General features: G+C 47.0%; 1 protein-coding gene across 5 annotated transcripts in view; it reads right to left on the bottom strand.

Annotated features, from left to right (window-relative positions):
* LOC139267142 (V-type proton ATPase subunit C 1-B-like) overlaps window positions 1–16,235 on the bottom strand; it is a 131,424-nt gene that overhangs the window by 29,413 nt on the left and 85,776 nt on the right. For 4 of the 5 annotated variants that reach the window (XM_070884989.1, XM_070884988.1, XM_070884991.1 and 1 more), the window contains one exon: window positions 11,271–11,400. The exons of the other annotated variant lie outside the window; for it this stretch is intronic. In XM_070884989.1, coding sequence (XP_070741090.1) covers window positions 11,271–11,400 — 130 coding nt within the window. The remainder of the gene's footprint in view (window positions 1–11,270; window positions 11,401–16,235) is intronic. 5 annotated transcript variants of the gene reach the window in all.

Raw genomic sequence — 16,235 nt, 5'->3', positions numbered from 1 at the left:
ACCACCATCGCCACGCACAAGGGACTGTTCGTTTATAACAGGTGCCCGTTTAGAATTCGATCAGCGGCCGCGATTTTTCAACGAAACATGGAAAGCCTGCTTAAATCCATTCCTGGAACAATCATATTCCAGGACGACATCCTCATCATGGGTCGAGACACCGAGGAACACCTCCACAACCTGGAGGAGTTTCTATGCCGACTGGACCAGGTAGGCCTGCGACTCAAAAAGTCTAAATGTTTGTTCTTAGCTCCTGAGGTTGAGTTTCTGGGCAGGAGGGTTGCTGCAGATGGGATTCGGCCCACCGAATCCAAAACAGAGGCGATTCGACGAGCGCCCAGGCCCTGCAACACATCGGAGTTGCGTTCATTCCTGGGACTGTTGAACTATTTCGGGAACTTTCTGCCGAACTTGAGCACGTTGTTGGAGCCGCTACACGTGCTCCTGCGTAGGGTTGCAATTGGTTTTGGGGGGACTGTCAGGAACAGGCTTTTGATCGGGCGCAAAACCTACTTTGTTCAAACAAGTTGTTGGCCCTGTACGACCCCTGTAAAAACTTGGCTCTGACATGTGATGCATCGTCCTATGGGGTTGGGTGCGTGTTGCAGCAGGGCAATGCTGAGGGTTAACTACAAGCTGTGGCTTATGCCTCCAGGTCGCTCTCTCAAGCAGAACGGGGATATGGAATGGTCGAGAAGGAAGCACTTGCATGTGTCTACAGTTTTAAAAAATTGCATCAGTACCTATTTGGTAGGAAGTTTGAATTAGAGACGGACCACAAGCCATTAACATCCCTATTGTCAGACAGCAAGGCTGTCAATGCCAACGCATCAGCTCGCATACAGCGATGGGCTCTCACGCTGGCTGCTTATGACTACTCCATCCGACACTGGCCCGGCACTGAAAATTGCGCTGACGCGCTCAGCATGCTTCCACTGGCCACCACTGAGGGGGCAGCGGAGCAAAGCACCGAGATGGTCATGGCTGTCGATGCCTTTGACAGTGCAGGCTCCCCCATCACAGCCCACCAGATCAAAATCTGGACAAACAGAGATCCCCTCCTATCCCTGATTAAGAAATGTGTCCTGACTGGGGATTGAGCGCCCGCACACGGAACATGCCTTGAGGAGGTCAGACCGTTCCACAGACGGATGGATGAGCTCTCCATCCAAGCCGACTGCCTACTATGGGGCAGCCGGGTAGCTATGCCCCAGAAGGGCAGGGAGGCCTTCATCAGGGAACTCCACAGCGAGCACCCAGGCATTGTGCTGATGAAGGCCATTGCCCGGTCACACGTTTGGTGACCTGGAATTGATTCAGATCTGGAACACTGTGTTCGCAGGTGTATGACGTGTGCCCAGCTGGGTAATGCCCCCAGGGAGGTCCCGCTCAGCCCGTAGCCCTGGCCCACCAGGCCATGGTCACGCATTCATGTTGACTACGCGGGCCCGTTCATGGGTAAGATGTTCCTTATTGTGGTAGATGCGTACTCGAAATGGATCGAGTGCATCATTCTGAATTCATGCATGTCATCCACCACCGTGGAAAGCCTACGTGCGATCTTTGCAACCCATGGCTTGCCGGACATTCTGGTTAGTGATAATGGCCCATGTTACACAAGCTACGAATTCCGAGAGCTTATGTCGGGCAATGGCATCAACCACGTCAAGACTGCGCCGTTCAAGCCGGCCTCCAATGGCCAGGCGGAACGTGCGGTCCAAATCATTAAGCAAGGTATGCTCAGGATTCAAGAGCCCTCCCTACAATGTCGCCTATCGCGCCTCCTGCTGGCCTTTAGATCCCGATTGTACTCACTCACGGGGCTCCCGCCCGCAGAGCTACTAATGAAACGGACACTCAAAATTAGGTTGTCCCTCATTCACCCAGTCCTGACCGACATAGTTGAGGGCAAGCGCAAGTCACAAAACGAGTACCATGATTGTAATGCAAGGAGATGTATAGAAATAAATGATCCTGTATTCGTCCTCAATCACGGCATGGGGCCCAAATGGCTTGAGGGTACTGTAATTGACAAAGAGGGGAATAGGGTCATCGTGGTAAAACTCAACAATGCCGTAAGCATCTGGACCAAGTAAAAAAAAGGTTCAGCATCAACACGGAGGTACCTGAAGAAGACCATGAGATGGAGCTCACCACACCGCCAGTGAACGAGCAACAAGAGCAATCAGAAGAATGCACAGTCCCTGCGGTCAGCCTGGAATCACCACAGGTGACAGACACTCACGTCAGTGTCCAACAATCAGATGCCCAACAGCGGCGCTCCACAAGGGAGCGAAGACCACCTGAAAAACTAAATCTATGTTTCCAATAAGACTTTGTGGGGGGGAGGTGATGTCATGTATGTAACCACAATGTAACACCACTGTATTACTGTATACACTCAACGTAGATGCACACCTTGACCACAAGGGGTGAACTTCTGGGAGACACTCCTTACCTGATCACTCAGGTATAAAAAGGGAAGTCCCACGCAGGGTCACAGTCTTTCGAGTCCTGTGAATAAAGAGTTACGGTCACAGAGTGACCTTGTCTCCAGAAGGTGCCTCGTGTGGTTTCATACTGTAGAGTAAGGACTTTACAGCTGACATGACTAACCTCCAGAAACAAAAAACAAATAAATTGCCATAACCTGCAATACTACCAGCAATCATGTCAAGAAACTTAGGCCAGGATTTTCCCTAACACGGCGGGTTCATGGCGGGCGACATCAGTGGCGGGTCGCGGCCTCGCTGCTGCCTCCTGCCCATCCTCAGACATGACTTTGCATTGATTGGGCTTGTTAAGCCCTCCCAGCAAGTTTCCTGGCCAATTGAAGGAATCATCATCATCATCATCATAGGCAGTCCCTCGGAATCGAGGAAGACTTGCTTACACTCTTAAAATGAGTACTTAGGTGGCTGAGCAGTCCAATACGAGAGCCACAGGTGGGACAAATAGTCTTTGAGGGTAAGAAAGGGTAGCACAGATTTGCCGCAAGCTCTTTCCGCTGCCTTCGCTTGATTTCTGCGATGAGACTCGAGATGCTCAGCACCCTCCCGGATGCTCTTCCTCCACTTAGGGCGGTCTTTGGCCAGGGACTCCCAGGTGTCGGTAGAAATGTTGCACTTTATAGAAACATAGAAATCAACAACGCAGTCGGAGGCCATTTCGGCCCATCGTGTCCACGCTGGCCGACAAAGAGCTTCACGGCTCTTGGTCAGCGGCCCTAAAGGTTACATATAAACCTATGAACAACGACGGAAAAGCAAAGAGCACCCAGCCCAACCAGTACGTCTCACACAACTGCGATACCCCTTATACTGAAGGATTCTACACTCCACCCCAACCGGAGCCATATGATCTCCTGGGAGAAGCAAAAACCAGATAAAAACCCAGGCCAATTTAGGGAGAAAAGATCTGGGAAAATTCCTCTCCGACCCATCCAGGCGATCGAAACTAATCCAGGAGATCACCCTAGCCGTATTCTATTCCCTGCAGTACTTACCATTATATCTGTGCCGTCCAACAAAAGGTCTTCCAGTCTAATCCCAATTACCAGCTCTAGGTCCATAACCCTGCAGGTTACGGCACTTTAAGTCCCCATCCAACCATCTCTTAAAAGTGGTGAGGGTTTCTGCATCCACCATTCTTCCAGGCAGCGAGTTCCAGATCTCCACAACCCTCTGCGTAAAGAAGCCCCCCCCATCAAATCCCCTCTAAACCTTCCACCAACCACCTTAAAACTATGCCCCCTCGTAATAAACCCCTCCACCAATGGCTTTACTATCCAGGCCCCTCAATATTTTGCACACCTCAATAAGGTCTCCTCTCAACCTCCTATGTTCCAATGAGAACAAACCTAGCCTATCCAATCTGTCCTCATAACTAAGATTCTCTATTCCAGGCAGCATCCTAGTAAATCTCCTCTGCACCCTCTCGACTGCAATCACGTCCTTCCTATAATACAGTGACCAGAACTGCACGCAGTACTCCAGCTGTGGCCTAACCCAAAGTATTATACAATTTAAGCATAACCTCCCTGCTCTTATATTCTATGCCTCGGCCACTAAAGTCAAGCGTTCCATATGCCTTCTTAACCACCTTATCTACCTGGTCTGCTACTTTCAGGGATCTGTAGACAAGCACTCCAAGGTCCCTTTGTTCATCTACACTATTAATTGGCCTACCGCTTAATGTGTATACCCGTTTCTTATTAGCCCTCCAAAAGTGCATCACCTCACACTTCTCTGAATTAAATCCATTTGCAACTGCTCTGCCGACCTGACCAGTAGATTGATATCCTCTTGCAGCCCATGACTTTCCTCTTCATTATCAACTACACATCCAATTTTAGTGTCGTTTGCAAACTTCTTAATCATACTCCCTATATTCAAATCTAAATCATTGATAGATATTACAAAAAGCAAGGGACCCAGTACTGAGCCCTGCGGAACCCCACTGGAAACATCCTTCCAGTCACAAAAACATCCATCAATCACTACCCTTTGCTTCCTACCTCCAAGCCAATTTTGGATCCAACTTGCCACTTTGCCCTGGATCCCATGGGCATTAACCTTTATGACCAGTCTACCATGTTGGACCTTATCAAAAGCTTTGCTAAAGTCCAGACACAACATTGTACACACTACCCTCATCGACCCTCTTGGTTACCTCCTCAAAAAATTCAATCAGGTTAGTCAGACACGATCTTCCCTTAACAAATCCATGCAGACTGTCCCTAATTAATCTTTGTCTTTCCAAATGTAGATTTATCCTGTCTTTCAGGTTTTTTTCCAAGAATTTTCCCACCACTGAGGTTAGGCTGACAGGCCTGTAATTACTCGGCTTATCCCTTTTTCCCTTCTTAAACAAGGGTACTACATTAACAGTCCTCCAATCCTCTGGCACCATGCCCAGATCCAAAGAGGACTGGAAAATGATGGTCAAGGCCTCTGCTATTTCCTCTTTTACTTCACTCAACAGCCTGGGATGCATTTCATCCGGGCCTGGGAACTTATCTACTTTCAAAGCTGCTAAACCCCTTAATACTTCCTCTCTCACTATATTTATTTAATCCAGAATATCACACTCCTCCTCGATAGCAGTATCTGCATTGCCCCTTTCCTTTCTGAAAACAGATGCAAAGTATTTGTTAAGAACTTTACCAACATCTTCTGCCTCCACACAAAGATTACCCTCATGGTCTCGAATAGGCCCTACCCTTTCTTTACATACCCTCTTACTCTTAATATATTTATAGAACATCTTAGGGTTTTCCTTAATTTTACTAGCCAAGTGCTCTCTCTTAGCATTCCTAATATCCTTTTTAATTTTGCCTCTTAACTTTCTATATTCCTCTAAAGATTCTATAGTATTTAGCCGTTGGTATATGGCATAAGCGTTCTATTTTTTCTTTATCCTCCCCGTACGTCCTTAGACATCCAGGGGGCTCTAGAATTATGATTCCCAACCTTTTTCTTTAAGGGAACATGTTTGGCCTGAGCCTTCCGGATCTCCTCCTTGAATGCCTCCCACTGTTCCGACACTGATTTACCCACAAGTAGCTGTTTCCAGTCCACTATAGCCAAATCCCTCCTTAACTTAGCGAAATTAGCCTTTCCCCAATTCGGAACTTTTATTCCAGGCCTATGAGACGGGATCTCATAGAAGCATATAAAATTTTGGCAGAATTGGACAGGTTAGATGCAGGAAGAATGTTCCCAATGTTGGGGAAGTCCAGAACCAGGGGTCTTAGTCTAAGAATAAGGGGTAAACCATCTAGGACCGAGATGAGAAGAATCTTTTTCACCCAGATAATTGTGAACCTGTGAAATTCTCTACAACAGAAAGTTGTTGAGTCCAGTTCATTGGATATATTCAAAAGGGAGTTAGATGTGGCCCTTATGGCGAAAGGGATCAGGGGATATGGAGAGAAGGCAGGAGTGGGGTACTGAAGTTGCATGATCAGCCATGATCATATTGAATGGTGGTGCAGGCTCGAAGGGCCAAATGGCCTGCTCCTGCACCTATTTTCTATGTTTCTATGTTTCTATCCTTGTCCTTATCCATAACCAACCTGAATCTGACTGAATTATGGTCACTGGCACCCAAGTGCTCTCCCACTTATACCCCTTCAACCTGCCCAGCTTCATTCCCCAAAACTAAATCCAAGACTGCCTCCTCTCATGTTGGGCTTGCTACATACTGACTAAAAAAGTTCTCTGGAATGCATTTCAAGAATTCTGCACCCTTTATACCCTTCACATTAAATTTGTCCCAATTAATATTTAGATAGCTAAAATCCCCTACTATTACTACCCTATGGTTTTTGGACTTCACAGCAATTTGCCTACATATTTGCTCCTCTATCTCCCTCCCACTGTTTGGGGGTCTATAATACACACCCAGCAGTGTGATCGTTTCTTTTTTATTTTTCAATTCGACACATATGGCCTCATTTGATGATCCCTCGAACATATCCCTCCTCACTGCTGTAATAGTTTCTTTAATCAGTACCGCACCCCCTCCCCCCGTCTTTTTATCCCCCTCTCTATCTTGTCTAAAAATCCTGTAACCAGGAGTATTGATCTGCCAAACCTGCCCCTCTTTCAGCCATATTTGTGTAATGGCTATAATGTCATACTCCCAAGTGTCTGCCTGTGTTCTTAGCTCATCCGCCTTATTCACGATACTCCTTGCATTAAAGTATATACCATTCAGCACAGGAATACCTCCTTGCTTACTACATACTAAGCCCTGTTTCCTCTGTCTTACAGATTCGCTTTCTAGATTCTTGCTATCCAATTTCTGCTTTACTTCCTTCCCTTTTGAATTTGTTCTCAGGTTCCCATCCCCCTGCCAAGCTAGTTTAAACTCTCCCCATCTCAGGTCCCATATCCCCAGAAGCGGTCCCAATACCTCAAGAATTTAAAGCCCTCCCTCCTACACCAACTTTGCAGCCACATGTTCATCCTCTCTATCCTTCTATTCTTGTACTCATTAGCATGTGGCACCGGTAGTAACCCGGAGATTACTACCTTTGAGGTCCTACCCTTTAATTTTTTCCCTAGCTCTCTGAATTCTGCCTGTAGGACCTCATCCCTTACTTTACCTATGTCATTGGTCCCGACATGGACAATGACCTCGAGCTGTTTACCCCCCCCCCCCACCCCCCAGGATGCCCTGCATCCGCTCTGTGACATCCTTGATGCTGACACCAAGGAGGCACCAAACCATTCGGGAGTCACGTCTACGGCCGCAGAAACGCCTGTCTGTTCCCCTAACTAGAGAATCCCCTAGGGCCCTTTTATTCTTTGTCCCTCCCCCCTGTGCAGCTGAGTCACCCATGCTGCCTTGGAATTGGCTCTGGCTGCACTCCCCAGAGGCATCATCGTCCTTACCGATACTCAAAAGTGAATATCGGTTTGAAAGCGAGATGGACTCACAGGAGGACTCCTGCACTACCTGCCTAGCATTCTTACTACATCTGGTGGTAACCCACTTCCCCTCTGCGTGCACGCCTTTACACTGTGGGATGACCACCTCCTGAAACGTGCTATCCACGTAGCTCTCAGCCTCGCGGATGCACAGTATTGACTCCATCCACTGCTCCAGCTCCGAAACGCAGAACTCGAGTAGTTGAAGCTGGAGACACCTCCTGCACATGGTTGTCTAGGCCGCACGAAGCGTCCAGGACTTCCCACATGCCGCAGGATGTGCACTCCAAGGGACTGAGCTGCACTGCCATCCCTCTAGTTAGACTTATCTAGTTTAAAATCTAATAAAATGAAATAGAGAAAAGAGAGATAGTTACCAACTCGCCTCACCGACCTCTGTGGCCTCCCGACCTCTCGGCCTCTGAACTCCCGACCCCCGAACTCCTGACCACCCGGCCTCCGACACCCGACCTCCGAAATCCCGACCTCTGTGGCCTCCGACCTCCGAACTCTGGACCTCTGTGGCCTCCGAACTCCCGGCCTCCGAACTCCCGACTTGCCAAACTCACAGGGCCTCCCGTCTCGGCGAACTCACAGGACCTCCCGACTCGCCGAACTCCCGACTCACAGACCTCCCGACTCACCAAACTCACAGGGCCTCCCAACTTGCCGAACTCCCGACCAGGGAGGCTTTGAGGGTGTCCATGTAACGTTTCCGCTGCCCACCTTTGGCTCGTTGCTATGAAGGAGTTCCGAGTAGAGCGCTTGCTTTGGGGGTCTCGTGTCTGGCATGCGGACAATGTGGCCTGCCCAGTGGAGCTGATCAAGTGTGGTCAGTGCTTCAATGCTGGGGATGTTTGCCTGGTCGAGGACACTAATGTTGGTGCGTCTGTCAGGGGATTTGTAGGATCTTGCGGAGACATCGTTGGTGGCATTTCTCCAGCGACTTGAGGTGTCTACTGTACATGGTCCATGTCTCTGAGCCATACAGGAGGGCGGGTATTACTACAGCCCTGTAGACCATGAGCTTGGAAGCAGATTTTAGGGCCTGGTCTTCGAACACTCTTTTCCTCAGGCGGCCAAAGGCTGCACTGGCGCACTGGAGGCAGTGTTGAATCTCGTCATCAATATCTGTTCTTGTTGATAAGAGGCTCCTGAGGTATGGGAAATGGTCCACGTTATCCAGGGTTACGCCGTGGATCTTGATGACTGGGGGGGCAGTGTTGTGCGGTGAGGACAGGCTGATGGAGGACCTTTGTCTTACGGATGTTTAGCATTCGATGACGCGTCATCAGCCTGTTTCCTTAAAGGTGCTTTGCACAAATTTACATTAATGTTTGTGCTATCAGTGTTCTACAGCACTGAGGCACTGCAAACACTGATAAGCACTACACAGAGGTGCAGGACTGCAGCCAGGCTCTCCCATGACTCCCTCCAAATGCTTATGGAGAGTTTCACAGCACGCAGGGAGGTTCTCTTCCCTTCCAATCGGTGGAAGGGACCTCCCCAGTAGACCAAGGCAGCCTGGTTGCACATTGTACAGGAGGACACAAACAGGGATGTCATTAGGAGGACCAGGTTGCAGCCAAGATGGAGTCCTGCGCATTTCCCGACAGATGTGTGCGCGCATCTTGGACCCCATTTTCGATCATTATGTGGCTGCGTAGCGCCTAAAAAATGGGTGCTTGATGGCCTAATTTAACCCCAATATGTTTATATATTCTCCCATCCAAGTACGATAGTCATCTGAAGCAATAATCCATGAAGCAATTAAATTCCTTCTAAGTATGATCTAGCACATTTATTCAGTTGATTATTTGTGTGTTGTACAATGTGATTTTTTTTTTCTGAAATAAGAACATAGGTAAAGCCATGGCAAAGATAAGGCCCTTCACTCTTCAGCCCATTCAAGGCAAGTCCAGAAGGATCTGTGAAGGTTCTGTGAAGAGAGGGAGCTGGAAACCCAACTTATATCATTGTTACTCGTTACTTTTAAATACACCTGTTCTGTATGCAAACTTGGAAGAAGCTGAAGACCTTATTATCTCGTGCTTATGTGGGTCTTCACACACCAGGAAAGTGGACCAAAGGATGCAGGTTAAATAAGTTAAGGGAAATTAAAAACAGATATTAGGAAGAACTTAATTACTCAAAGAATGATAAATGTTTGGAATAATCTGCCAAGCAGGATGGTAGAGGCAAAAATATTAGGGCATTCAAATGGATGTCAACATGGAAGAGTTATGGTACTAGATAGATGAGCTTTGAGGTCCTTTACTTGTTATTGTTTTTTCTTATGTTCTTATTTAAAAAAAAAAACATTTTTATTGTATAGCACAGAAACAATCAACGCAATAGATGATGGCACTTGAGCTAAACCTGCGTTGCTGGTATTTAATTGTTTGATGGGTTATTGCTTAAATTGTGTGGGGGGGTATATAAGAAAGGTCTCTTTAGGGCCAATATTGACTCCAGGATGAAACTGCTAGCAATAAAAGATTAGAACAATATTAACCTTAGTAATCCCTGAGCCAGTTAGGTCTCCAGTATCACAGTGGGTGGGGATTTGTCACACTGAGCTCCATATAACCTTATAGTTCAGTTAACCTTCAGTTAAAGGGGAGAGCCGTTGCGATCTCTGCATATTTTTAAGTTAGGTCCACTGGGCCACCAAGAGAGGGTGCCAGGCTACCTGTTGGTGGCCCGGCCGAACCCAGGGGCATAATTGTCGGTCCGACCTGGCAGTCGGCCGATAATTAAAAATAAAATGGAGTTTCTGACAGCACCACCTCCCCTTTAAGGGCAGTGCACCAACACAAAAAGTTGTTGGGGGTACCGACCAGCGGCCAGAAGACCTTTGGAGATGAATTTATTTCCTGGGGCGGCTCCGTTGAGGTGTGCGCTCTGATGACGTCGTTAAGGAAGCATCTGCAGGAGTGGGGCGGAAGTGGGGGGAACGGGGCAGATCGCCACACCGCTGCAAAAAGCCCTGAGATGAATGTCATGAACGTCAGTCAGTCCGCCGCAAGTCGGCGGCCATTCCACACCGTCCTGTGGCCGCCACTTTCAGGCGACCAGAAGCCTTATTGCGAGTCTGAATTTTGGACCCTTACTGTCCCCATCAGCAGTATGAGAGCTTTAGTGGTTGATTTTCTTCTTTTTTTTGCATCCAGGGAATGTTACGGTCCCAGGCCCAAAAAAGGAGATAGATATATTATATGAGTGAATGTAGAGTTTTGAGAATTCAACTTAAAAATTGTTAAATGGTTATAGTTAATGTAAACTCTGATTATAGTTTCAAAGTAAATGTGTGATGTCAGGTCTGGAATGTTTTTGCACTGCCCTGAGATTTCCAGAATTTCCCCCAAGGAGTGGCTTGCCCTGAAGCTAGTGCAAATATTGGAATTGGAGTTAAATGTGGCAAGAGTGATGTCATGGAGCCTCCTGCTTCATTGTCCGCCCCAAAGCTGGGTGAGTCCCTATTAGGAAAGGGGCCGAAAAGAAGTCTTAGGCCTTACGCCTCGCCTCCCTCAGTCAGAGTTGCTGAGAAGTGCTGGGCAAGGAGCAATGTTCCCTGTAATTTTTTTTTCGTGCATGGGCCCTTTAACTGGCTGCGTGGCCCATTCAGTTTGCATTGTAAAGCCGGTGAGCAGCTTGCACGGGATCTCCAGAGCGCTGCGCTTAGCAGGAACGTTGGCAGGGAGGTGAGAAAAATTGAAGTACAGAATGAACACAGGGTACTTACAAGGGCTTGAATTCACAACCTTTTCAGTCAAACAAGCAAAAGCATGACGACTTAGCCACAATTATGAGCACATTATTGCACACACTTACATCAATAGTGCTTGCTGCAGCAACTTCATCTAAGTGTTTAAAAAGTGCATTGAGCACATCTCGTAGTCGCTTCATGGTTTTCTTATTTGGCTGTAGAAGCATGGCCTGGAAGTTAACAGGAAGCCCATATCTGGAAAAGTTTCAATTGTGTATAGAATAGTACATTAATCAGTGATGTAAGCAGGCAGTGAATAACAGTTTTGAGATGGTCAAATATTGACATGAACCAATCTTGAGTAGATTAAAATCAAATAGGACCCTTAATTGTGATACAAGCTTTAAAACAATCTAGTGCATTTAAAAAAGGAAAAATACAAAATTGAGTCTGCTTAACATTTCCAACCAACTATGTTCATTTTGTTCATTTGTTGATGGTGAGTCCCAGCCTCACTGCTGGCTCCAGTCCGCAGTCCAAAATGATTTTTCCCTGACTGGGCTTGTTAAACCTACCCAGCATGATTGCCGGCCAATTGAAGGAAGCGGCTCTGATGACGTCATTTAATGCGCAAATTTATTTTGACAGTTGTGCTGTCAGTGTTTTACAGCATTGAGGTGCTGCAAGACCTGACAAGCACTGCACAGAGATGCACAGCTGCACCCAGGCTGTCCCATGACTCCCTCTATATGCTTATGGAGGGAGTCACAGCACGCAGGGAGGTTCTCTTCCCTTCCAATGAGTGGAAGAGATCTCCCCAGGAGACCAAGGCAGCCTGGTTGCACATTGCACTGGAGGACACAAGCAGGGATGTCATCACGAGGACCAGGCTGCACTGGTGCAAACCTTTCAATTATGTAGATCATGAAACGTTACTGCAAAGCCACACTCAATCTCATCCTGCTGTGCCCCTCATCACATCCTCATCACTCTGCCTTCCCTACCCTACTCCTGCACATCCTTACTCCTCCACCCATCCCTCCCTCTCTCTACATTATCACTTCCTCATTTCACGAGCCACCCCCCAAACTCACCCTCATCCTAGTGCAATCATACCAACTAACAACACACAAGGGTAGGTACTTGGGTGTTATATGCAATATTCATGTAAAGGTTCTGTTAATGTTCTGTCAAACATTGAAACTTTTATTTTGAACTCTTTTCATTTTTGAACAGAATTGTGTGCACCTTTGGAAGTGGCTTAGTGAGGAGTAGTGAATGGTGAGAGATAACGGTACCTCCCACAATGGTGATGAATGTGAAAGGAATGGCTTGGGCATTGTAGGGATGCTTTATGGTGTTGGTGTGGGGTTGTGCCAACCTGGCACGTCACGTGGCAGCCTGTGTGTACAGCATCAAGTGAAGTAAATCTGGCCATCGTGAGGCCATCCGTAACCTCCTGGGCAGCAATGTGGTTGGATGCTGATGCCGTGTCCTGTGTAGCATCAGTTGATTGTGGAGAAGGTTGGTGTTGTTGTTGGTGCTGCTGGTGTGCCTGGTGTTGGGGCTGATCGTGGTGGAACTTGGAGGTTTTATGGGCACCGATGCTGATGGAATAGATGGCAGGTGAAGTAGAGATGACAGAAGTGATCTGTCAATGGTGGGAAAGGTAATGTCAAACTGGATGGAGATTTTGTAAAGACTTGCAACATTCTGAATCAGTAGTGGAAATGCAGTTTAGAGAAGCTAGTGGCTAAGGGAAGATATCTGATTCATCTGGGAGCTTTGACTTGACATTTGAAGCTGTCAACTCATCAGCTGAAAGAATGGCAAGTCACCTCCTGCCTCAGCTTCACTGACGAGGTCTAGGCACAACAGGAAACCGGTGGGCGAGCTGTCAAAATCAAAAAGTTGGGAAAAAGCATTGTTAAGTGGCTGTAAACAAGCCACTAATGATTTCAGTTGTCTCTCCCACCGCTGCGTCAGGTCTGCTCAGCACTGGCAGATCCGACATTTGGGAAAGGCGTGTGGTGGCAGGTTGACTGCGAGGTCCTGACCCACTGTCAAAATAAACCACTGACTCATCTGACCTGCCAACGATCATGCCCACTGACTGCCTGGAAAATTCTGCCCTTCGTCACAGAAATTCTCAGAAATAGGAGTGCCGTCCTTATTTACAGCGCCAGTATCTTTTGGCTTAAATAATCATGGGAGAGGAATTTCCAAGAATTCATTCTAACCTTTCATAGGTTTGATAGTACTCCAGCTCCCACTCTCATTATGCAAAGATTAACCATACATTATGTATGTCTGATCACAGAAATATGCTATGAAGAAATTGTTTACTCCCCACTAACTTACAGTATGCACATCATAAAAGGTGATCCAAATACAAATATATTATTTGGACAGCCATTGGGGCAGAAGATATCGATTGTGTTTGACATTTATGTGGCTGCTGTACTTAGCTCACATTCTAGACAAATCCAGTTCCTCCATAAACAAAGTAACTTTTCCTCATTATCCAATGCTATGCACCTTGCTCTAATTTTTTTCACTTGACATTCATCAACTTCCTTCAAATTATAGCCCTCAATGTGCGCAACTTTTACTTCTCTCACTGCAATGACTGAGTTAAGGGTACGGCAATGTCGTGGTTATGGTACTGGACCAGTCACCCAGTGGTAGTGACTAAAAATCGCGTTGTGGTAAGTTATGAAATTGAATTCTGGTCATTTGTGGGCTAGCACCAGAAAAGATTACCATCAAAGCTGCCAGATTGTTGTAACGATCCAACTGTTTCACTGATGCTACCCACATCAGTCCCACTGTGGTTGGCTCTTAATGCTCTCTATAGTGACCTAAAAAGCCACACAGTTATAAATAATTGCTCTATATCACAATCATAAAAAAAACACCGGATGAGCCCATCAGCAACAACCCAGGTATCTGATCTGGACAAGATTCCAATAATCACAGTCTAGTTGAAACTGTAAAGCTTTCCTCACACACATCAGTTAAATTGGAAGAACTGTCCCACAGACTAGTCAAGCAACACAGTCATACTCACAAAATCATATTTATCAGCCCTGCAGCAAAGCAGACACATTAAAAAAGGGAGGAGAGGACACAGTAGTATAGAGTTGGGAAGGGTTGGCCCTGAGAGTCCTCAACATTGACTCCAGACTCCACAAAGTTGTATGGATTCACATCAAACAATACCAATAAAATCTCCTGCTGATTACCACCCTTAGCTGACAAATCAGTACTCCTCCGTGCTGGTGAAGTATAGAATGGGTGGGGCACTATGATGTCCAACACCACGAGTACCACCATTGGCCAAGTCCTCAAAGGACGTAGCTTTGAAATTGCACCTGCATCAGAAAGTAAAGGAACCAACACGAGCAGTTCACAAATTAATGTCCCTGCTATTTGACTTCATTTCCAGCATTCCACCTCTGGTGCACAGTGGCTGCAGTACATACTATCCACAGGAGTGTAGTTCAATAGTATCTCACCGAGCTTACTTCAACAGCACCTACCAGCCTAGCAACTCCTACCAATAAGAAGGACAAGAGCGGCAATATCATATGAGCATTATCACCTCCAAGTCACACACCATCCTGACTTAGACATATAATGACAGAAATTTGTTTTGGCCCATTTTTAGGTGCAGAATGGTCGGCAAGCTAGGAACAAGGACCAGCGGACTGAGGCTTGACCAAAATTGTGCCTTGGGCCTCAGCAGCATATTTCTGGCAAGCCAATCATGCCAATTTGGATCAGCTGCCTTGTCGGCAACTATAACAAATATTAAAAAGCACATTTTGAGCTACATGCCTTTCAATAGGCAATAAAAAGCAGTTTATTTCAGTTCGTCAAGAACATGTCTAACCAACATCTGCAAAAACATTGCCTCTTGCATGCCTCATCAACATATATCGGGCTGGATTTTTCCTATGTTGCCGTCACTGTTCGCGTCCCGGAGGGGTAGTAATAGCGGTGGGGATGGTTTCTGGCTGGGCAGCCAACTTGCAGCACCCCGCTGGGAAATTAGTTGCCAGTTTTGCGGGGACGATGAGCAGCATCACACGGGAGTGTCGAGCCGGTGTGGAACACCATCGGTTTCTGTCATGTATGTACTTTTGGAATCACTAGCCACTAGATGGTGTCACTGTTGGATGCCATTGGGCTGCACACACGTGCGTGCAGCCCAGTTATAAAAGGCTAGCCATTTCGTATATTAGTCACTTTGGGCCTTACTAAAGCAGAGTCAAGGTCATACCTCTTGGAGTTAAACAGTATCAGTCTAACAGTTACTACATACACAACATTTGGCGACGAGGCAACAAGAACCTTTGCATGCAAAAATGAGCACAATTGGATTGTTGGAGCGATTTGTGGAAGGAGAAGATTGGGCAGACTTTGTGAGCCGTTTGAGCCAGTTCTTCATGGCCCACAAAATGGAGGAGGTCGGCAACGCAGATCGGTGCCGGGTGGTGTTCCTCACGGTTTGCAGTCCAAAAATTTATGTTCTGATAAAAAATCTACTCCAGCCTGTGAATCCAACAGAGAAGACGTATGAAGAATTGTGTACACTGGTACAGGACCACTTTAAGCCAGATGAAGGCATCATCATTTCGAGATACAGATTTTATATGCACATTCGCTCAGAGGGCCAGAATTTGTTTCCGGCCTGAGACGTCTAGCGGGACCGTGTAAGTTCGGGGCTGTGTTGGCAGACAGGCTGCGGGACTTCTTTGTAAGCGGCATCAACCACGATGTGATCCTGCGTAAACTACTGGCGGTGGAGATGTTGGACTTGAACAGGGCCATCACGTTCAGTCTGAATGAGGACAGATAGAACTTTAAAGCAGATTATCAGTGAAAAATCGAAACTCGGCAAGTACTGTAAATATAATTGATTCGGCGTTCGGCAGAGTAACACATGGCAGGGCCTACCCGACTGCTAACGCGAAACCTTTGGCTGCCCAAAGTCCGCCAGCGGGAATGCATCCGATTTCTCCTTGTTGGCGTTGTGGGGGAAATCGCCGGCACCAGCAGTGCCGATTTAAGCAATATAGTTGCAA

Source organism: Pristiophorus japonicus, chromosome 7, assembly GCF_044704955.1.
Source record: "Pristiophorus japonicus isolate sPriJap1 chromosome 7, sPriJap1.hap1, whole genome shotgun sequence".
Classification (NCBI taxonomy): Eukaryota; Metazoa; Chordata; class Chondrichthyes; family Pristiophoridae; genus Pristiophorus; species Pristiophorus japonicus.
This window is presented reverse-complemented; position numbering and strand designations above follow the sequence as displayed.